Source organism: Echiichthys vipera (assembly GCF_963691815.1).
Source record: "Echiichthys vipera genome assembly, chromosome: 4".
Lineage (NCBI taxonomy): Eukaryota > Metazoa > Chordata > Actinopteri > Perciformes > Trachinidae > Echiichthys > Echiichthys vipera.
In genome coordinates this window covers 34,164,543-34,186,755 of record NC_139829.1, presented here as the reverse complement: position 1 = coordinate 34,186,755, position 22,213 = coordinate 34,164,543, and the positions used below count along the sequence as shown (strand labels likewise).

General features: G+C 44.0%; 1 protein-coding gene across 1 annotated transcript in view; it reads right to left on the bottom strand.

The window, feature by feature from the left end:
- citb (citron rho-interacting serine/threonine kinase b) overlaps positions 1-22,213 on the bottom strand; it is a gene marked incomplete at both ends in the record, with an annotated part of 53,751 nt that overhangs the window by 10,513 nt on the left and 21,025 nt on the right. The window contains 17 exons of the mRNA XM_083912821.1: positions 190-325; positions 591-671; positions 2,922-2,966; positions 3,378-3,547; positions 4,374-4,478; positions 4,607-4,695; positions 5,391-5,571; positions 6,710-6,880; positions 9,060-9,083; positions 9,266-9,424; positions 9,534-9,759; positions 10,239-10,346; positions 11,188-11,328; positions 11,545-11,649; positions 11,731-11,866; positions 13,054-13,247; positions 17,382-17,579. Of these exons, the coding sequence (XP_083768947.1) occupies positions 190-325; positions 591-671; positions 2,922-2,966; positions 3,378-3,547; positions 4,374-4,478; positions 4,607-4,695; positions 5,391-5,571; positions 6,710-6,880; positions 9,060-9,083; positions 9,266-9,424; positions 9,534-9,759; positions 10,239-10,346; positions 11,188-11,328; positions 11,545-11,649; positions 11,731-11,866; positions 13,054-13,247; positions 17,382-17,579 (2,269 nt within the window). The remainder of the gene's footprint in view (positions 1-189; positions 326-590; positions 672-2,921; positions 2,967-3,377; positions 3,548-4,373; positions 4,479-4,606; positions 4,696-5,390; positions 5,572-6,709; positions 6,881-9,059; positions 9,084-9,265; positions 9,425-9,533; positions 9,760-10,238; positions 10,347-11,187; positions 11,329-11,544; positions 11,650-11,730; positions 11,867-13,053; positions 13,248-17,381; positions 17,580-22,213) is intronic.

Here is a 22,213-nt window from a genome sequence, read left to right as displayed (position 1 = left end):
TAATGGTAGCGTGGCCTTTCAGAGTTTCAATCATACCAATTACCTCTAATGGCAGGAAGGTGTGACAGGGGATATTGGCTTTTTGATTCATGAACAACACTCAGTCCCCGAATTGAAATGACCGAGAAGTCTCAACTCAAGTCCTGCAGTTTTAAATGATCGGGAAATGACAAAAGCTGGACGTCTCACCGACAATCATCAGCAGCTTCTCCTGCTCTTTGATGATGTGGATCTGAAAGACGGATCCCAGGCCGGGGATGTGAGTCAGGGAGTTCTTGATAACATTCAGGGCGTACAGACCCTCTTCGGAGCCCACCAGAACTATCTGCAGCACAGCATGAAAACACGATCACGAGCATTATTTCTGCGAGCATGGTGGGATTTGAACAGGAGCAACATGTGGCAACACCTCGGCAGTGAGCCCCGAGCATCTGCTCTGTGCTCCGGGTCCCTTCATAAATCAACATCGTTCTACTTTTCAACATAACATCTACTGTGGATGGATGTGTGTTCTGAAACAGCAGATTCATTATTTAAGGAATAAAGTAAAACAATATGTTGAGTGTATGTGCGCTGATCCGCAGCAGTACCTGATCTGTGAGGGGGAGGGTACAGTTAATATCCAGCCTGTCGTCTCCCTCCAGCTTTAGGAGAGAGTTTCCCAGCAGCTTCTGTAAGAGCAGGGAGAGGTGAGGGGGTCAGCAGGGTCACGACCCCGACACGACCTCAGGGCGAGGAAGCGGAGGAGCAGAACAGAGGTGGCTGGACAGCTGTGTGTGTGCAGGTTAACAGTGTGAGAGGTGGGACCAAGTCACAGGTCAGTCTCCAGTTTTAAGCTTCTCACAAGTCCAGTCACGAGTAGAAGGTGGGTTAAAGGTCCCATATCGTGCTCATTCTCAGCTTCATACTCATGTTTTATGTTTCTACTAGAAAATGTCTACATGCTTTATTTTTCTCATACTGGGGCAACATGGTGCTGTGGTGGTCAGCACTGTCGCCTCACAGCGAGAGGGTTCCTGGTTCGAATCCCGGCTGGGGCCCTTCTGTGTGGAGTTTGCATGTTCTCCCCGTGTCTGCGTGGGTTTTTCAGGAGGGGGTCTTAAAGAGACAGGTGCTAAAACAGAGAGTGAATACAGGTTTATTCATTCATTCATTCATCTTTAACCGCTTGTCCCTGTCGGGGTCGCGGGGGGCTGGAGAGTCATCAATGAACCGAACACCTGCACGTCTTTGGACTGTGGGAGGAAACCGGAGAACCCGGAGAAAACCCACGCAGACACGGGGACAACATGCAAACTCCACACAGAAGGGCCACAGTGGGGATTCGAACCAGGAACCCTCTCGCCATGAGGTGACAGTGCTAACCACCACACCACCGTGTCGCCAGGTCGGTTATGTTGCGTTAGTGAACTTGAACTTGAATATATTATATTTTAGAAAGTGAGATTAAAGTCTGGAAACAACACCAACATTTTTCTGTACTCTTTTCCCTTTTTCTATTCTTACCCTGTCCATCGCTAGGCAACAGCCTGGCTGCTCGGTAACTTCCTGTCATTAACATACACTGCAGCGAGGAAATAAACATTTAGGGTGTTTATCACCCTGTTGTGACCTGGCAGAACCGTGCGGTCTGAGTGATCCGAACACAAGTAGACCGCTCTAACTACAGGTGAAAACACTGAGGACGCATTGAGATCGGAGTCATAAACCACATTCGGAGGTGGTTCAGGCCGCCTGTGTCCACACTCAGATAGTAGTGAGAACGGGTTTGTGACTCTGTCCACATTAAGGGACCGCCTTCTCACCTGAGCCCCCTGCTTGAGAGGAAGTACGTCCTCATTCCCAGGCTGTGTCCACAACATCTGAGCCTGTAGTTTGTGTGTTTTGGCTGTTTTTGTATTTTTAAATATTATTAATTTGAAAGTATTTCTCATGTCAAAGAAAAACAGACTGTCGTGTTCTGGATGTTGTGAAAATCTCACATGATACAATATGAAACCTTTAAGCCATTGCATTATTAACCCTTTAACCACCTTTAATTCTGAGTTTCTACCAGCTGAGATGTCCATTTACAGTAAAAGTCCACTTTCAACTATGCGTATTTTGATGTACACACAAAAAGCACTCGAGATATAACAAATATATATTGTTTAAATGAATTAATAAATCAAAATGTTAATTAATGGTTATAAAAAAAGAACAAGAGGTCTTATAATATATAGTATTATTAGTGTATTTATATACACGTACACTTTAGGCAGACTGAAGTGGTCAAAGTCCATTATTGTGTTTACATTTGTCTCTGTTGACTGATCAGTATCATCCTGCAGTCATCATCAACTCATTTAACAACATATCACAACACAAAAAGTTGGTGAAAATGATAAAAAATATTACTTTCAAGTCATTCTGATACATGCAACAGTCATCTCTAGACCCTCCACACTGTTTAAAGTCTGTGACATGTGCCTTTAGATGAGTCAGAGTCCAGTGACTTGTGTCCCAGTCTCCTAAGAGTGTGAGAGGGGCAGCAGGGTAAAAACACAGACGAGTACACCAGCAGGTCAAACCCCGCTGTCTGATGCCTGGTCCCCTGGACAGGACAGCTGAAGGGGATCAACCCAAAGATGATCAGACATCTTGGTGACAAGTTGTGTACTGTGGTTATAAAACGGCACACACCAAAGACGTATCTCAGCGACATTCAAACTATTACACGGACAAAGAGTTTGCACAGGACGTGACAGTGTAGCAGAGGACAGCGAGAGTGAGGAGTGGTCCCAGCAGGTGAGGTGAGAGCAGGGGGGGGGGATGAACAACCAACACAATGACAGACACATGCACTACTGCGTGCCTTGAGAAGGATGTGCAGGTGTGTGTGTGTGTGTGTCAGTGAGTCTATATCTTTGTAATTTGTTTACCTGGACCAGAGGAGACAGAACCACTTGTCTTTTGGACACAGCAGCCTATGTGTGCAATGAAACCCAATGGAGTGGGCAGAATAGAGCAAATCAACAAAACACGCCCATATACCGGACATACAATGTGGCATGATGTCAAAGCAACAAACAGCAGCGAGAAAGACAAAGAGAGAGAGAGGAGGGAAAGGGAAGAGGAGAGAAGAAGGGGACAATTAACGACACATATAAGTGAACTGGGGGTTTTCCTTTAAAACTCTAAACCTAAAACGAATTCTTGAAGAGTACAATATCATGAATGCTGCTAAATAGCCCCCACACGAGTTTACGCCCACAGCCATAGACAAGACAGCTATCTGTGACTGCGGTCATAACGCTTTATGATTTGCATCAGCAGACATCGAGGACACAGAGAGCCAAATTCCCCAGTCGCCCCTCGCCTGCTCCAGAGATACTCACTGCGTCGGCCTCGGCCTTCTCCCGTGAGGCTCGCCCCCCGGCCACCACTGACTCCATGACAGCCACCCAGCGCTGTTTGTCTGGGAAACTGGGAGCCATGAAGTAAATTGACTGTCCAGGCCAGCAGGGGGCGTGACAACGGGACTCCAGCTTCAGGACGTAGGGAACATCTGACACACAGGAAACATGAGTGAGGTATGCCTTCAGAATTTACACTCTGCCATATTTTCATGGTTTCCGGTTTATATTAAGCGTCTTTCACATGTGCACTGCAATCCTGGAATCGTCCAGACACTGGACACTGTATGTGCAAATATCTGATTCAGTCGGACCAGACAATAACAATAACTGCCCTCCCAGCTGCCTCGTACAGTGACTGTTTAATCTCCAAGTGAACCAATGTGTGCATACAGCCGCTCACTGTAGGAGAGCGTATGGGCGTGTTTATGACGTTTATATCAAACTGTGGAGGAAAACAAACCTCCGATGGTGAAGAAGGGTCATTTACACAAATATTGAAGTAAAAATGTATAACTGCATAGGCGGTGAAATTAGGGAACTTCTGTTGGTAAGGACTGACACCAAGAGCATCACCTCCTGCACGCTCTACCAGACCCCACCCCTCGCCACCCCTCGCCACCCCTCGCCACCCCTCACCTTAACCAAACAGAGTATTTCCAGTAAGTGAGGACACATCTAACATGGACAGATTTGGCACTTGAATTGAATTGAATTGAAAACGGCTCTAGCAAAATCAAAGCATGCTTCATTTTAATCAGACTCCCTAGAACCCTGTAAATGACCCATGGGGGTCTCCAGGACAAGCTTGGAAAACCATTAAATGCATTTGTGCGTCAACAAAACAAAAACTTTCAGCAACACTGGCGAGGAGCACTCTGGAAGATGAAAGGGATGAAAAAAAGGATAAAGAGAGATTTTGTACGCGTGTAAATCAATGTTAGGATCCATATGGAGAGCAGCACTTGTGTATTGTACCTGACTTGGCGGTGTTGGGTAGCTCAGATGCCCCCACTGCCCCGTGAACAACCACCTCTCCATCTGACAAACACAGGTCAAACTCTTCCAGTGGCTTCACTGACTCTGAATAACACACACGGAACAAAAACACGTCACTAGGGGCAGTGTTTGTGAGGTGAAAGTGATCAGCTCTGGTACACATATGACATGTTGCTGCATGTCGTTCTGTTACACAGGTAAAAGACGGCAACCTTCTCTGGGCTCTATCTCGTAGATGGACACTTTAGTCCCATCCAGGATCATGTATTTTCTCTCCCAGCCCTGGCCTCGCTTCCCGTTCCTGCAAACACACAAAGCAACTGCATTACTGCAAAGCATGGACGATCGAATAGACCCAACTGTTTTTGCAGGGAGCTCTAAAAATCCCTTTGTTTAAACTGGTTTAAGTACCAGAAGGGTGGATTTTGCCACACAGAGCATAACTAAGAGTGCCTGAGGGGACTTGTGTTTAGTCCCATCAGCCTGCCTGATCAGTGGGAGTAGATGACGCAGGCTCACAGTGACGACAAACTACTGTACTCACTATACTCACTAACAGGTGTGAAGGGCATGATAGATATACGACATGAAGTGTTTGACTAGGCGTTAGCCACCACCATCCTCCCAAACAGCTTCTATGGTCCGTGGCATAGATTTGACTAGTTTTAGGAACACATGACCCACAATGTTTGAATGAAGCGTTAATCTTATTAAACTTTGAGTGACTCGTTGCATTCTGGATGAAATCATCTGCAAGTTTCTCCACTTATTAATTTAAGTTTTTGTCTGTTTGTGTAGATCAGACACCCTCATGCTAAGATGCATGTACACATGCACCTGCTCACTAGTCTGGATGCACCTCTGGACCGTGTGATAACAGACCAAAATGTGACCCCCATGCATGATCTGCGCCCCAACAGTAAACCTGAATGGAAAAGAGCAGTGAGAGAAAAGCTTAAACAATGACATTATTGTGTCAGTGTGTCCTTAGCTAACCTGGGATGTTTCATCCAGCCCTCCAGGTGCATGTGTCCGCTGGCCTCTTTGAGCTGTGAGCCCGAGGAGCTTCCTTTGTCCCGACACAGGCCCTCAGACAGATGCAGGGAGCAGTCGCTGGACATGCCACATGTGGCTGGAAGGCAGGGCGAGCATTTTGGGTGGCACAGAGCGTGACATTCTGAGGAGAACAAACACTGTTATAGAGCAATGCCACACAGGGTTTTGGCTCCACTCCACATGTATTTATAATGCACATTTAAAAACAGCAACAGCTGGCCGAAGTGCTGTACAGTCAAAGAGAGCAATAAGCATCAAAACAAAACAGTGGAAACCCAAGACACAAGGACAGTGATACAGAAAGGTAACTCTCATAGTGAGTCGAAAGCCAAAGAATAAAACAGGCAGGGTAGAGGCCGGCCTAACACGCACACCTCCTCTGCTCTACTCCACAACTCTTTGTCTGACCAGTGCTCGTTAAACACCTCAACACCAACTTGTGAATAATGAAAATGTGGTATTTTGAATTTGCATTCGGTTCCTTGATGGATAGAACTGAGTTTTCTTCACATTGTTCTAAGAAAAATTAAAGATTCAAATATTGGTCCCACAAAAAAAGCAATGTTATAAAAAGGTTCAGCAGAACAATGGGAAGGAGTCAGAGTAGGGATGCATGAAAATTCAATATGATCATTTATAGTCTTTCAATGGAACGGACATCCTGAAAAACATCATATTGGTATTTTGTTCTACACAATCATGTTGTCTAAGTTGATAAGAAGCACGTTAACTCAAACTTAGATGAAGGAAATGTGAAATACCTGAGGGGATATTGTTTGAAAATGTCAGATTTGGTTTTAACATTAACTGGAATACACAACCCATGATTTCACTGGGCACTCTGATGATATGGTGTATATACTGTATGATGTAAAAATGTCTGTCGTATATACTTTTCTATCTCGTTTCTGTCTCAATGTGAAAAAACCAGTGGCCTGTGTTGCGGCGATATTTATGTCATTTGGACAAACACACTGATTCTTCCACATTTTGTTCGTTTTGCACTAAAGTTGTTGATAAAATGAGAAAATACTTACTTATAATAACTCACACAGTAGTACACAATAATAGGCTTTACCACGTGGTTATTTTGAATTTCCAGAAACCATCAGCCACTGCCGTGATTTCGCTCATCATAATAAAACTCCTACATCTTTAATATAATTTCCATTCATACGACAGAGACTACAAACAACTGGAAGGCTCAAATATAACAACAGCAATTAAAACTAACTAAAAATCTTTATTCTGCGACTCACCGAGACAGGTAGCAGCCTGCCGACCGAAGTGCACAGTATCCAGGCACACAGTACACTTGGCAGCTCTCATGTTGAGTCCCACTGTGAAGCGGTGAGGGGTGTTGTGGTGCAGCACCCTCTCTCTCTCCCGCTCTCTGTCTCGCTGACTGTCCTTCAAACGACGGCTGAACTCTGAATGCAGTCAGGGAACACAGTGAGGGCAGGCAGCTCCAGTATGTCTCACTCTGTCAGGTACATTGCAAAAACCTCAGTGCACCATGCCATACCCGCCATGAAATCAGTTCAACAAAGGAGGGTTTCCAAAAGAACTGGGAGATGTTCAGCAAAATGCATAAGCAAGTAAACTCTGGAGACGAAGATGGTTGAAAAAGAATATTGATTTGATCGATCCCTCGTGCTTGTGTCCACTCACTGTTGCATTTTAAAGGTATTATCCAGTCAGTACCACTGACGTACCACCACTGTGTGTCCAGCACTTTCTCTGCACAACATCACATTTTACATAAAACATGTGGTTAAAGCCATGAGTCTCAGGCCGTGTTTAGACGAAGACGGTCCAGAAAGGAAACGCAAAAGTGGCGTTGCGTTCTCACTTTTTATTCTGCGTTTAGACGAGCGTCTTTGGGGGGAAATCTGCGTGCATACGGTGACGCAAAAGTGTGTGAAATTAGTATACACGTCGGGTGGCTAGGTGGAGCTGTGAAGCACTGCCACACAACAGCACCCAGAGCTGGTGCATGCTCAGAAACGTCCTCCTACCTTCTCTCCCTAACAGCGGAGAGGCAGGACGCTGTACAGTGTGACAGGGATCTTCAGCGCGGTCTGCAGCCTCCCACCGCCTCGGCTCCACCCAGGACACTTGAATGTCCCACTGATGGAAACAGTCCCACATGTTTGCTGTTGTTTACCTGAACTCTGCACACGAATGTTACATAAACACGTATGAGACGTGAGCCAGCGTGAGCAGATTAGAGCACATGTTTGCGTTTTTACCTCTAAAAACAACAGTGGAGCGTTGTTAATTTCCACTCTGGAGGGTGGTTTCACTTTTTTGCGTTTTTAAACCCCCAAAAACGCCGTCGCCGTCTAAACGAAAGGCACATCTGATAAAATATTTAGTTGTTTTCATCTGGGAGCGTTGTCGTGTAAACAGGGCCTCAAACACAAATATTCACTTGTAGATAATTATTGTGTTTTTTATTGAAAAAATAATTAAAGCAAACAGCTCAGATCGTTTTCTTTAACCCTCCTGTTCTCCTAAGGGTCAATTTGACCCCATTTAATGTTTAACATCTCTAAATAACAACGTCTTTTTTTGTTTTTTTGCTTTATATTTATGACTTTTCCTAATTTTACGGGGACGACTCATAAAAAACCTAAAATTATCATGATTATATATATTTTTATTGTTCTTATCGTACATGTACTTGTCGCATCGGTGTTCCTTTGGGTCAGTTTGATCATCTCGATGATTTAATCACTATTATTATTGTTTATTTTACAATTCAAATATTATATGAGGTCAAATTCATGCTGCTGTGCTTGATAATGGACGTTACTTTCATTCCAGATGTTACAAATAACACAAAATAGCACTTAAAATAACAGACTTACTTTAAAACACACACACAGAAATCCCTCCATGCAGTTTAACATCAGTGATATTTTTCATTCTGTTAAATAAAAACATAAAGTACCCGACTTTACTTGAGTCACACATTGATTCTGATCATTTTACACATGTTTAAATTGCTGCGGTCAAATTGAGCCCTAGAATAAACAGTTTTAGTAAAATCTGAGGGCAACAGGAGGGTTAATATAAGTGTGTTAGTTTAATGTGTGGCAGCATTTCTTATTTGATGTTTTTGTTGCTTTCCATTTTATTCTGTTAATGTCAAAATCACTAAATCTACTCAGTTTACTCAGATATCAGTTTATAATAACTAAAGATAATCATCTTATACGTTATCTTAAGGGAGAAAAAATAAGATGACTGAATAATACCTTTAGTGTTTTCAGAGTGTGGGTTCAAACAGTGCATTGCAGAGTTTATCATAAGGTTCATCTCTGTTTGTAAATGATGCAAAGTTCAGGTGGAACTGTAGTGATTTTAAGAAGAGAGCAGGGTTCTGCAACTCAGATTGGCTGAGCTTCAGCAACCAAGATAAAGTGCTTCAGATTTCTAAAGCTGTGCACAGAGAGAGAGAGTCAGCTTCACCTGACCAACATTTATTTTTACTTCTTAAGTGCAGAGCTTTTAAAATCTGGCCTTTTAAGGATGTGGATGAAGCAAAAAAGGAGAAGAGAGATAAAGACCAAACTGCAGAAACCACGAGTTTGGACAACTTACTTTCAAAAGTGACCCTCCTTCTCTCTGAAAGGTGTGTGAAAGAAAAAGGATAGTGAGCGTTTCATAAATGATCCTTGGTGAGTGATAGTACATGTGTGTATCTATGTGTGTGTGCAGGTAAGGGCCAGTATGAAGCTGTAAGCCTGCATGTGTGTGTCTGTTAGAGAGAGAAAGCTGCACTTTAGTAAAAATCGCCCGTCACTCACCCTCAGGTGTTGCAGTCGCCTTCCTGCGTTCTGAGTTGGAGGGTGCCAGGTTGGTCGGGCCCTGCTGGTGCTCGGGAGACTTCACCATGGCGGACATGATCATCTGCTGCCGTGCTGCGGCCGGGTTTGCAGAGTTTGCATGATCCTTATACTGGAGGGCTGGGGTAGAAATAACACAGTGTGTTTTCACGCTGAGTTAATTGTTGTTCAAAGAAGATCAAAGATAAAAGAATCGCAAATATGTTTAATCAGAGTGTCGAAGTCTCACCCTCCTCTCTCAGAGATCGCAGTTCCCCTCTCATTTTCTGCAGGGCTTCTTCCAGCTCAGAGCAGCGAGTGCGCTCTTTGTCCAGAGCTATCTTCATGTCGCTGTACTGCAGAGGCACTGGCTGAATGGAGGGCACAGGGGAAACCTGGCCTTGACCCTGACTCTGAGCCTGGGCCTGAGCAGCCATTGCGGCCAACAGGTCCTCTCGGCGACGCCCAAACAGACCCTGAGACAAAGGAACCAACATTTTGTTCACCTATTTTAAACCAATACTTGGCTCCTTACTATTCCCATTGGTTCTGACTCTAATTCAGTTTCTATGTGGCGAGGATCTACATCTCTTTCTGAATATGCAAAGAGGCAGGCGGAGGTTGTAATGACAGTTTATGAATAAAGTCACTAATTTGTGGATGTCCTGAATTTTTTCCTTTACTTACGGATTTTATGAAAACATCCTAAAAAGACTAAGAAATTACCTAATTTTGTCCCTTTGCTATCTCAGATATCCAGACGGGCATCTGTCTACGCTAAAGATGTTGATACGTTTTATTAGCATGTTAATCTTCACAAGCCTTTTGTCTAATGCCAAAACTTTTGAAAGCTTATAAATGGTCATAAACATTGTTCCAGGTCCTTCAAAACCATCCAGACCTTTGTAGCAGGACAGACAAATGATACTGAATCCAGTTAAACACATAATCTGACCTTCTTCTTCTTGGAGCCTCCGTGGGCCTGGGCCTGGAGGAAGTCTATGAGCTTGGTCTGCTGGGTGATGGTCCCCTCCATTTTCACCTTCTCATGGGAGTACACAGCCTGCAGGTGGAGCTAAGTGAACATCACTACTGCCATGAATGTCTCCTCAAGTACTTCACTTCACACAGAGAGGGTGACAGAGGGAACGCGGGATGCACGGTATACACAACCGGCGTTCCAATACCCATACTACTATACTACTTACTATGCCAGAAAATGATATATGCCCAAATACATAGTATGTCAAATGCCGTATGTCAAAAATACCAGGATAACCTACTGCATAGGGGAGTAGGGGGGACTTTGCCTCTCTACGAACACAAAGTAAAAGAACCGTGAGAGAGAAACAAGACTGCAAATGACAGAAGGTCCAGCAGGTCCACGTGTGCGTGCACCTCATAATCTGCCCCGTTTACACGTAGACGGTATTTTTAGAAACATAGACATTTCCCTGAGTTTGTGCCCTTCATTTACACGCAAACAGAAAACTCGCCCCTGAAAACAATTCTTTCTAAAAACTCCGGCCAGAGTGGAGATTTTGATAAACTCCAGTTGCACGTTTGCATGTAAACAGAGAAAAATTACGGTTCCGGCAGCCGACGTCAAAGTATGTGTCAGACCAGCGACCTATGTTTCCATTTTCATTTGGCGGTGGTGATCGTGGATCATTGGCCAACATGGGCTTGAGCTTCTCTATACAATCCCACCTACAGGTTTGGCATGCTCTTGACAGCATATATACACAGGTTAGTGTAAACTAAAACAGGTATTTTCGAAAAAGAGACGGCAAAATGTCAGTTTATGAAAATAGCCAGCCACGTTCAAACGTAGCCCGTAGCCCAGGTGTTTCCTGCAGACATGCTTTAGGTAGGTATACGTGTATATGTGTGAGTGGCAGCACCTGGATGTTCTCCAGCTGGTATTCCAGGTCAGTCCTCTCAGTCTTCAGCAGGTCTGTCTGATCCAGAGCGTCCTGCAGCCCCTGGGTCAGACGAAAGATGTGGGTCTTCTGGGCATCCATCTGCTGCTGCAGTTTCTCTTGCTGTGGAGGTCAAACAGCTGTTACATCACCATATGGACGCTGTCACTTCGCCACTTTCTACTTGCATTGATTGCTTTCAGTGACAGCACCAGCCAAAACTTTGAGCATGGTTTGACATTTGTTACAGTTACGAATTTGCAAAATAAAAATCAAGTTCAGGAAAACATAAAGCATAAAAGAAAACAACAGAGCCAATGGCATAAGTACAGAACGTACCTCCTCCAGCAGCCTCTGCTTCAGATCCCTCTCACTCTCAAGCTTTTGCTGCAAACTGTGGGCGTTCATCTCCAGCATGGCGTGCTTCTTCTCCAGATCATTCAGCTGAGAGCAGAAATCAGGAAGGTTTCGCTGTAACATCTGTTAACCAGTAAAATACTTGTTCAACAGTGTGGAAACGCTTACAGTGTCGGCAAGGCTCTCAGCTTTGAGCTTCTGGTCTTTGAGGGCCTGCTGCAGGGCCAGGATCTCGGCTTTGTGCTCCTTCACTGCCTGTTCCACTGCTTGGCGAGACTCGGAGCTGCGCTGCTCTGAACGAAGCCTGGAGCATAAAGCAAACCATTGTTTACACAAGTGGAGTGCTTAAATTTGTAGTTCAGGCTACATTACAATGCTTTAATGGCTTAAATCAAATACAAATAAATCCTGTTTCATGTACAAGTATATATACATACACTTATATACTGTATATACAGTATAGTATATATATATATATATATATATATATATATATATATATATATATATATATTGTGGCATCACAAGGGGACGTGTGGTAGAGGGGCGCTATATTCCTCTACAGAAGGGACTATCAGACGACAAGATGGCCGCCGCCCAAACTACATGTCCCAGAATGCATCGCGCGGACAGGTGCAAATGCCTCAGTCCCTTGATTAAGGCAGGTGCTCAAGCATTAAGGGAACAAAGGGTGCAGCAGAGACATAGAGCGAGGAAGCGTGTTTGTGAAGAGAGACTGAGATTCAAAAGCTAAAGTTGTCAAGGCCTTAAGAAGGCACTTTTGTTTGCTTGCTTGTTAAGCGTTTTGAGTTTAAACTACTATTTTTCATTAAGCGGTTTTTGGAAAGAGTGCTCGAAAATAAAAACCCTCTGCTGCTTGCAACCACGTTTGGCTTTTGTCTGCCCTACACCCCGCCTGCTGCAAAGAAAAACCTCTCATGACCTCACAATATATATATATATATATATATATACATATATATATATATATACACACTCAGCAAATGCACTGCCTACACCAACTCAGAATATAATTTCATATATTTCCCAAAATACATTTTGAGAAACACTAGAGAATATGTCCAACCCTGTAACATTCAGTGTGTAGGTGGCGGCAGCTGATCCAACACCGATATCAACAGCGTTCAGAGCGACAAAAATAATAAAAATAAATGTCATGTCCAGAAAAAGAAACTCATAACCCTTTCCCAGGATGTAGCATGTCTTCTAGTTTAATTATATCATGGATACTGAAACCACTCTGAGTGGAAAACCTCAGACCCTCTGGTGTCATCAATATATTCATCCATTCATTTATTAATGTAGCTTCACTATGAAAGCTCTTGATAACGTCCATTTCAATGTTTGTCCAGTAACCTTTAGCAACAAGAATATTCAACACCAAAACACTAATGTAAAGTTGCAAGACATACTATTTAGTCCGTAAATGACCCCACCGTTACAGTGCTAAAGTGTGTTTGTGGTTGTAACCTGTTCTGCTTCTCTGTGTCCAGCAGTCTCTGGATGTCCCTGGTCCTCCTCTCGGCCTGGTTTTTCTCCTCCTCCAGTGTTGCCCTCCAGGCGTCCCACTGTCTCTCCTTCTCCAGCAGCTCATCGTTCAGGGTCTCCAGCTCCAGAACCTGCTCCTCCAGCATGGTGCATGTGGTCTTCAGTGTCTCCAGGTTCTGGTACAAAATGAGATTTAGATGAGAAATACCTTTAATATCCAAACTGTATTTCCTGGCGGGCATGCCATGATGATTTACCATTTACCATTGCCTCCATTCACTTCGCTGAGGTGTTTTTGCCTCATTACGACTGCTGTTTTGACAGCTGGAGACAAAGAGTTTGTTTTTTCTTTCTCAATAACTGACTGAGGCCTTCCATGGTAATTACATACAAGAAGAGGCGGGGCCAGGAGTGGTGGGAATGTGACATGAATGGTGTTGTGGAAATGGATCTGTTCAACAAAGATCATCAAACAGGATCAGCTTTTTCTCCGCGGAATTTCCCTCTGCAGACAAAAATACGTTCACCCCTGCTTCCTCATGCACAAAGCTCAGAGTCAGCAGGAACGATACTGAGTCTACTAGTGCTTAAGGAGGAGACGATCCACCCCTACAGATAAGGTCACAAAGTATAACTTGGTTGGGTGATGTCTTTGGATAAAGCAAGGCATTCTCTCGAACTGGCCATCACAAGATCTCCAGAGCAGGATCTACATAAGTCATAAAAACGGTCATGACCTGTTCTACAAAGGGCAGGATGTACAGAAGCACAGATATGAAATCTTCCCATGTCATGAGGCAGTCATATACGTATCATCCGATAAGCACAAGCAAGGCAATGCACTAGTCATGTGATGAAGTTAAACAGAGGAGAGACAGAACAGCGTCTGACCTGACAAAACTATGATTATAAATTACAAACATCCAAAAATCCCACAACAATGGCTTCACTGAAAGATTCATCCAAAATCTCAGTATGACAAGGGCTACTTTTAACAACACATGTCATTCCCTGTCCACAAGACTCTTGCAGCAATACCCTCAGTTCAGGAGATATGACAAGTGTAACTGTGTGGAACCTCAAAATCTGAAAAGTCACTTTTTTCCAGCTGGGTCCAGAGATATTCTGTCCCAAATTTGGTGTTGATTGCTCAAAATTTGTAGGAGAAGTAGCGAAAAAATACATTGGACACAACTCAAAATGGCGGACACTCTATCTAGACGCAAATGAGCGTGGCTTATATGGATCGATTCAACTGGACCCACACAATCAGGGGAAAAGCATCATTTCTGGGACTTATGGCTCTAAAAGTTACAGGCCAACACGTCAAGTTTGTTGTTAGAGCGCCACCACTCTGGACAAATTGCCTCAGATTAGAAACTGCGTTCCACTGGGTCCCCAGCAAAACACCGGCAAAGTGTGAAGTTGATTGGATAGAGGCTTCTCGACATATGTGAATTCCTTGCTTTAGAGTTAGGTGTAGTGGAGTAAAATGTATATGTCACACTGAAATGTAGTGGAGTAGAATTACAAGGAAGTATATACTGTCATGATCTGGTTCTGTCAGTACCCTCCTCTCTTCCGTTTTGTGTGAGTTTGTCTCCCCCTGTCTGTGTTTCCCTGCATGTTCTCTCCCTCGTCTCTGTGTAGGTCCGGTAGGTGTTCCCCCAAAGCTGCAGCCTGTTATGTTGATTACCCCACCACCTTAAATACCTCAAGCTAACAGGCATGCAGCGCCGGACCGTCGTCGACCCTGTATTGGTAACACTATTCCCCCCGGACTGGCGTCCCCCTTTCTCGTTGTGATTTTCACGCTCCCCGTAGTAAGTTGAATTAATTGATTAGTAAGTAGTTTCCCGTGTTCCCGTTTGTCTCCTGATTTTCCGTTGTCTTCTTGTTCCTGTTATTCCCGTGTTCGTTAGTTAGTCTTTGTGTTTGTATTCTTTGTATTAAACGTTTGATTTGTTACTTTACTTTTTGTCCGTGTCTGCATTGGGTCCACCTTTTGTGCTATCCCCGTACCGTTCCTGACATATACTGTGCATTTAAAGCAAGTACTCGTGCACAGTACTTGAGTTAATGTACTTAGTAACCTTCTACCACTGTCACCTTACAGCTCCTAGCTAATGACTGCTGCCTACTGAGATGCTGTGACGGAGGGATCGCTATTAGAAGTAGAGGTGTGTAGTTCTTTTCTCCAGGACCGTCACGCGAGGAAGACTTGGGACTAGTCAGGGAAATGTGAGCATGCCATATAAAACAGAAGGGATCAGTGTCAAAATGACATTACACCAACAAGACATGTCCGTGTGCAGGTCATAAAGCTATCTTAGTTAACAGTCAATTCTTCGTTTACAGGTCAGACATGGCATCCAGTCAGCCAGAGCACCATAAAATAGTGCCGTGCCTAAAATACATCACAATCCCAGACACGGGGGCTCATGAGGAGCACTGGCAGCTTCCAAAAACTAACTTACCATGTAAATGACTGTGTACGCTACCTTCAGTCTAGATAATAACTCCTCAACTGCAATTAGAGAGACAGCATTGGTACTCCTGTGGGGCTATTTACATGACATGTTTGAGCACAGAACGTTTTGTTATTCACAGGGCCGACACAAAGTGCTATGTTTTATGTTTTACAACATGCTGCTTTAGACAAAGCATTGGGAGACAAATATAGCCTCTGCTTGTGCTGCAGCAACACCACAGCCCTCTGAAGTCCAACGCTTCCACAGCTGACACGACCTGGGAGTGATGGGGATGACACATCCCTCCCACACACCACCCCATCCCTCGTCTATGACTTCCATCGCTGGTTACACAACCGGCAGGACTGAGCGCGCTACTGGACACCCACACACAGATCCTCCCACAGGGGCAGCGCACACATCACACAGCCTCATTTCTCTTTCTATCTCTCTCTCGCTCTCTCGCGCTGCATCCAGAATGCAGCACATAACAATACGGAAATGTTCCCAGGCTTTCTGCTGCCTGATCTACACTTAACACTGTCAGAGCTGGAAGACATGTCTAGCTGACCTGTCAAAGGTAATGTGGAGACATCGCATAATAGGAGTAAGTGGAAACCCGGTGTCTGACTGGCTGTGAGTGGGAAGTGGGCAGGGGGGAGGACGCTGAACTAGAGGAAGGAGTATAACTGACAACAACAGAAAACTATGGGTCAAAAAAATTCAGCTAATGACAGCTGATATTTTGTGGCAATTTCATAATTTAAAATTTGGAGTTTGCATGTTCTCCCCGTGTGAGCGTGGGTTTTCTCTGGTTTCCTCCCACAGTCCAAAGGTTAATTGGTGACTCTAAGTCGCCTGCAGGTGTGAATATGAGTGTTGTCTGTCTCTAAGTGTCAGTCCTGCAATAGTCCGGCGACCTGTCCAGGGTGAACCTTAACCCAGTGTCAGCTGGGACTGGCTTTAGCCACCTGTGACCCCGACTACCATAAGCAGGTAGTGCACATATAATGGATGGATAGACTGTAGTTGTTGGCACAAATGTTTGTTTGTTTTATTGTTTGTGTGAGTAGAGTGTGAAAAATCACAATCATCCTGGGCTGCAATAAGCTCCGGATGCAGCAACCGTGCCTTTGCAAAATAACTATCAGAGATAGAGGAAGGGGAGGCAAATGCTGTGTGAAGAAGGTGGCCAATGGCTTTATCCCAACAGTCTAACATCTGGTGAGTCACATTACGTGATGATAGACTCCAAGGTGTTATAGAGAATGAATGGTTGGAAGACTGCAGTGTTTCCATGTTTTATTTTCAGTCAGGTTAGGGTACTAACTCTTCTCAAACACCTCTGATGGATAATAATTAAAATAATAGCAGTGCTAATAGGAGCAATGTGAGTGTAATCTGAGCAAAATGTCCCATTACAATCAGTTTAAAGGTCATCGGAATTACAGTAATCAGCTTTTTTGGAACGTGTTGTAGGCGTCAAATTCAAAATGAGTGAATATTTGCAGAAAAACAATAAAGTTTGAACATTAAATATCTTGTCTTTTTAGTGTATTCAATTGAACATTGATTGAAAAGGCTTTAGAAACCATTGCATTCTGTTTTTATTTACATTTACACAAGGTCCCAACTTCATGTCAATTGGGGTTTGTACATTTTGTTAATCATATTTGGACATTTTGACTTTTAATAAGAGGTCAATATCAACACACACACACACACACACACACACACACACACACACACACACACACACACACACACACACACACACACACACACACACACACACACACACACACACACACACACACACGACCAGCAGCAGTGCGGTACCTGTTTCTGGTTGTTAAGGTGCATTTCACGGTCGGCCACCTCCCGACGCAGCCTGTCCACATCCTGGCTGAGCTGCAGCCGGTCCTCTCTCTCGTCAGAAGCCTCGTCCAGCTGCTTGGACAGGTAGAAGTTCTGGCGGTTCAGTTCAGCGTTCTCCTGAGTCAGTGTGGTCAGCTGCTCCTCGAGATCTGTGATCACCTGCAGGAAAGTCAACGGGACACTCTTGACTGCCAGTTTAAAGAGCGGGACATATACGGAGCATCCACTCTGCACCCAAAATACATCAACCAAGTAACACACAACTACTAATAAACCGTAATCCTCATTTTCTGAATGCATTCCAAGATTTTCCCCCCATTATTTCTGCCTCTATGGACAGTAAAGAATAAACAAAACAATGAAATAACTCTTAAACAGACTGTTTTGACAGTGGTGACACATTATTTTTTGCATTTACAAAAAGGCTGACTGTAATGTATACTATGCATCTAAGTTACACAAACCCTGATCTAGCTGACTCATGGCTACATCACATTTCTAAACCATAACACAGGCGACACACACTGCGTAAAAGGTTCTGCACATTGCATCCCTGCTGTAGTGTGATGTACGCTCAGTGTACGCAATTTTACAGGTTACGCACATTAACCCTCCTGTTGCTCTCAAATTTTACTAACACCGTTTAGTCTAGGGCTCAATTTGACCGCAGCAATTTAAACATCTGGAAAATGATCATAATCAATGTGTGACTCAAGTTAAGTCGGGTACTTTATGTTTTTATTTAACTAAATCAAATATACTATATATACTTACTGATCTTAAATTGCATGGAGGGATTTCTGTGTGTGTGTTTTAAAGTAAGTCTGTTATTTTAAGTGCTATTTTGTGTTATTTGTAACATCTGGAATGAAAGTAACGTCCGTTATCAAGGACAGCAGCATGAATTTGACCTCATATAATATTTGAATTGTAAAATAAACAATAATAATAATGATTAAATCATCCAAGTGATCAAACTGACCCAAAGGAACACCGGTGCGATAAGTACATGTACGATAAGAACAATAAAAAAATATATATAATCATGACAATTTAAGCTTTTTTATGAGTCGTCCCCATAAAATGAGGAAAAGTCATAAATATAAAGCAAAAAAACAAAGAAAAATGACATTATTTAGAGATGTTAAACATTAAATGGACAATTAGGAGAACAGGAGGGTTAAAAAAGGTCTCGCTCACTTCGTGCATATAAGGAAAGCAAGCATTGTGCATTTACACAAAAACTTGACCAAACACCCCACACAGTCTCCACTGCTGCATTATTACATGATGTCCATATCTAGGTTAGTGATATAATGCTGTGATCATTTTAGCATGATGTTGAGGCTGCTTGTTTATCCGAGGCAGCATTCAGAGCAAGGCGCAGACTAATCATTTCATCAGCATCAGTCTGTTCCCTTAATCAGCCGTGACTACTGTGCACGCTGAAGGGAATGAGGGTTAAAGGCTGCCTGTAAGAGCTCCTTATTCTCAGCTCCCATGGGAACGTTTGTACCACGCACAACTTCCAGGTGGTGGTGGCGGTGGTGGGGGGAGGCAGGCAAAGCTTTTAAGTCCATAAATTAGCTGTCTGTTCTGTACTGACTCAGTGCTTCTGCTCCCCCGAGGCAGGGGACTGACAGCAGCAGCTAAATACTTAAGGCGGGGCGAGGAAGTCGACGCTGGAATGGATACGGCGGTGATCCGGCAAGCCTCTGTATTTACTCTACTTGTCTGTCATCCCAATCTATACAGCAACTTGCAGACCTGAAGTAAATCACATCCGGAGCTTTGCATCCTCAACACTGCTGAATACAAATTGCTCAATAGTTTTTGTGAAGCCTGTGGGTGTACAGCTAATAAAGAGCCCGGCTAAAGAGGCAGTAAATCAGTCCCACATTTACTGTACACCGATGGAACAAAGTACAGAGGAACATCTGCTCGGTCTATGAATAAGACTGAGCTGCAGAGATGCTTAGGAGGGTGAATCCACAGACACTTTTAAATGCAACCTCTTTTTAGTGAAATCACTGCCACCAAGATATGGCTGACTGATAAGGATAGAACTGCGATAGATAACCTGCAGGTAAATCTACTGAGGAAGTATTTTTGGATGGAAATGTCTTTTGGCTGGATGAGTCCTCCTTGATTCAGGATTCAGGATCAACCTTGTCGCCCAGAAAATCCGAATGTAACTGCATGGTCAATGTTTTGTTGGAATTGGATCAAAACTTCTTGGTTAGGTTTAGAAACAGTTGATGGTTTGGGTTAAAATAAGTCACATACACAAGTTAAGTGCATTACGCATTACGTCCTGTGTTTGATGAACCCATCCATCCATCCACCCCAATCTCTTCCCGGCAGTAGCTCAGTCCATAGGTGACTTGGCTGGGAACTGGAGGGTCACTAGTCCTGAGGTACAGAGGAGGCTAGAGGAAGCTACCTTTGGGGCGCCAACCACACCGGGAGAGATCCCAGTCCAAGGTCACAGGTGTAAAATCACATGTAATGGTCCACCACTGTGAACACTGTTTCTTCTTCCCCAGTTCGAGTCCCTGTGTGGACCATGAATGGAGCGCGGACTGGTGGCTGGAGAGGTGCCAGTTCATCTCCTGGGCACTGTCGAGGTGCTGTTGAGCAAGGCACCGGACCCCCAACTGCTCGGGGCGCCGGTCACTGGCAGCCCCCTCGCTCTAACATCTCTCCATTAGTTGCATGTATACAGGTCCTGTCTGTGCATGTGTGTGTGTATTTCAGGCCTGTGTGTGTGTAACATGAAAAAATAGAGTGAAAATTGAATTTCCCCATTGCGGGACGAAATTCTTCTTCTTCTTCTTCTATGCAGACTTTCCCAGAAATATCTTTGTGATATCTCCAAGACAAAGTTTCCCTCAAAATGTAAATGAGAATGCAGTTTTGTTTTATGGGAACGTCATATTTAAGAGGCTCAAAGGACAGCTACTGTAGTGGAATTATAAAAACTAATGTAATCAATGAGAAGATAGGATGTTGGCAGGAAGACACTAAACATCTAAGAGCGCCACCAACCTTTGATCCAGTTTGTTTCCTACTTTGAGAACATGATTACCTTCAGATATCCAGGCATATTTAGTTCATAACGATACAAAAGAAATGAACGAGGCCTGAAGCCCCACTAGTTACACTTTGAGGCTGCAGTTCTCCAATATTACAAAACAACCTGACGACAACGAAGTACATAGTGACAGTGTAAGTATTTCCACAGTCTTACCGGCGGTGTGGCTAAAAATAAAATGTATACGGTAAGCACATTTTACTGCAGTCTGCAGATTACGGGATGTCTTGTAAGTCAAGTTGACATCTTGGCCTGAAGATAGCACAAGAGGAAGGTTGAGGGTACAATATGTCGAAAATGGCAAGAGTTATCCTCCGAGGGGCTGAAATGTGTGCGGTATATAACAAGGAAGCTGGCACACTGATGTGTTTGTGATGTGTCTGTCAGTACAAATGGAAATAATGGCCTGACGTAGGCGCTGGGCTAGATGGAGCACTAAGGGCGCACTCACACTGTCCTTCCGCACCGGGCCAAAACAGGTTTTTCGGGTCAAGCCTAGTGCATTTGACCAGTGTGAGTGCAACCGCTCCGCGCATAACTGCGGCCAGCTGGCCGACCATGGCCCGTCTGAGAGAGGTGGGCTTTTGTAGAGCGCGTTTGCACATGTACGAGCACGAGCGTGCGCACGTGTACGAGCACGAGGCCTACGGCGGTTCTGACGTAATTTATGTGCACCTGTTGGGACATAGAAAATAGAAGGACGGGCCATACACGGACATTTAACAACAACAACAATGGCGGTGAAAGGTTCACGTTGGTGTGATGCGGAGGTGGAGTGTTTACTGCAGATTTGGTCGATGAAAAGATTCAAAAACAGTCGACAAGACGCACAAAAACTCAGAGGTCTACGGAAAGATTTGTAAACAAAGCCACGCATCGCAATGACGTCAATCAATGCGTGTGATGTGTTACGGCGTGATGACGTATAGACAGCAAGAAGCATTTGCGCGAGGCCCAGGTAGTGTGAGGACAAACGGGCCTCGGCAGCGGGGGGAGAGGGAGGGGGGGACAAGTACCCTAAAGCCTGGGGCGCGGTGCGTTAGGACAGTATGAGTGCGCCCTGTCCAGGGATGGCAAAAGTTATTAAGAATTAAAATATGAATAGAGATTTAATGACAATTTGGCAAGCGCTGTAGTTGTTAAGATATCTTGCTCTGGTCCGAAGTGTTCAACAGACTAAAGACTAATGGATAGACCGACATCAAAGCTCTGAGCAGGGCAGTAAAAATAGGGTGGCATTTGAAGCACTGCCTGTTGCAGCGTTTGGCCGTGTTTGACTGAACACTGGCCAGCTGAATCTATGGACAGCGCCTTCTGAACAGTTTGTGAGTGGGAAGATCTTAAAAGTAGGGCAATGGAATAAAGATAGAGCATGATGCTCTTTGTGTTTATTCAAGGGAATGAATTTGAAGGCACTCAAATCTCTTAAAGATGACAAAATAATTTTCCTGAAGGTTAGTGGGACACCTGTCCAACCAAATAACAACATCAAAATGGTCTTGGGACTGAAAACTGCATGATTTCAAATGTGCTTACGCTGTTCCTGTGCAACTGGCAGATAAAGTTGAGAAACCTTTAGGATTTAACATGTTTGACATTGAGCTCTCATTGTCAAAATAAACTATGCAAAAGGCTGTTGAATAGCTACAAATTTACAAAAAAAACTACTTTAAACCGTTAAATAAAAGAGTACTTTGCA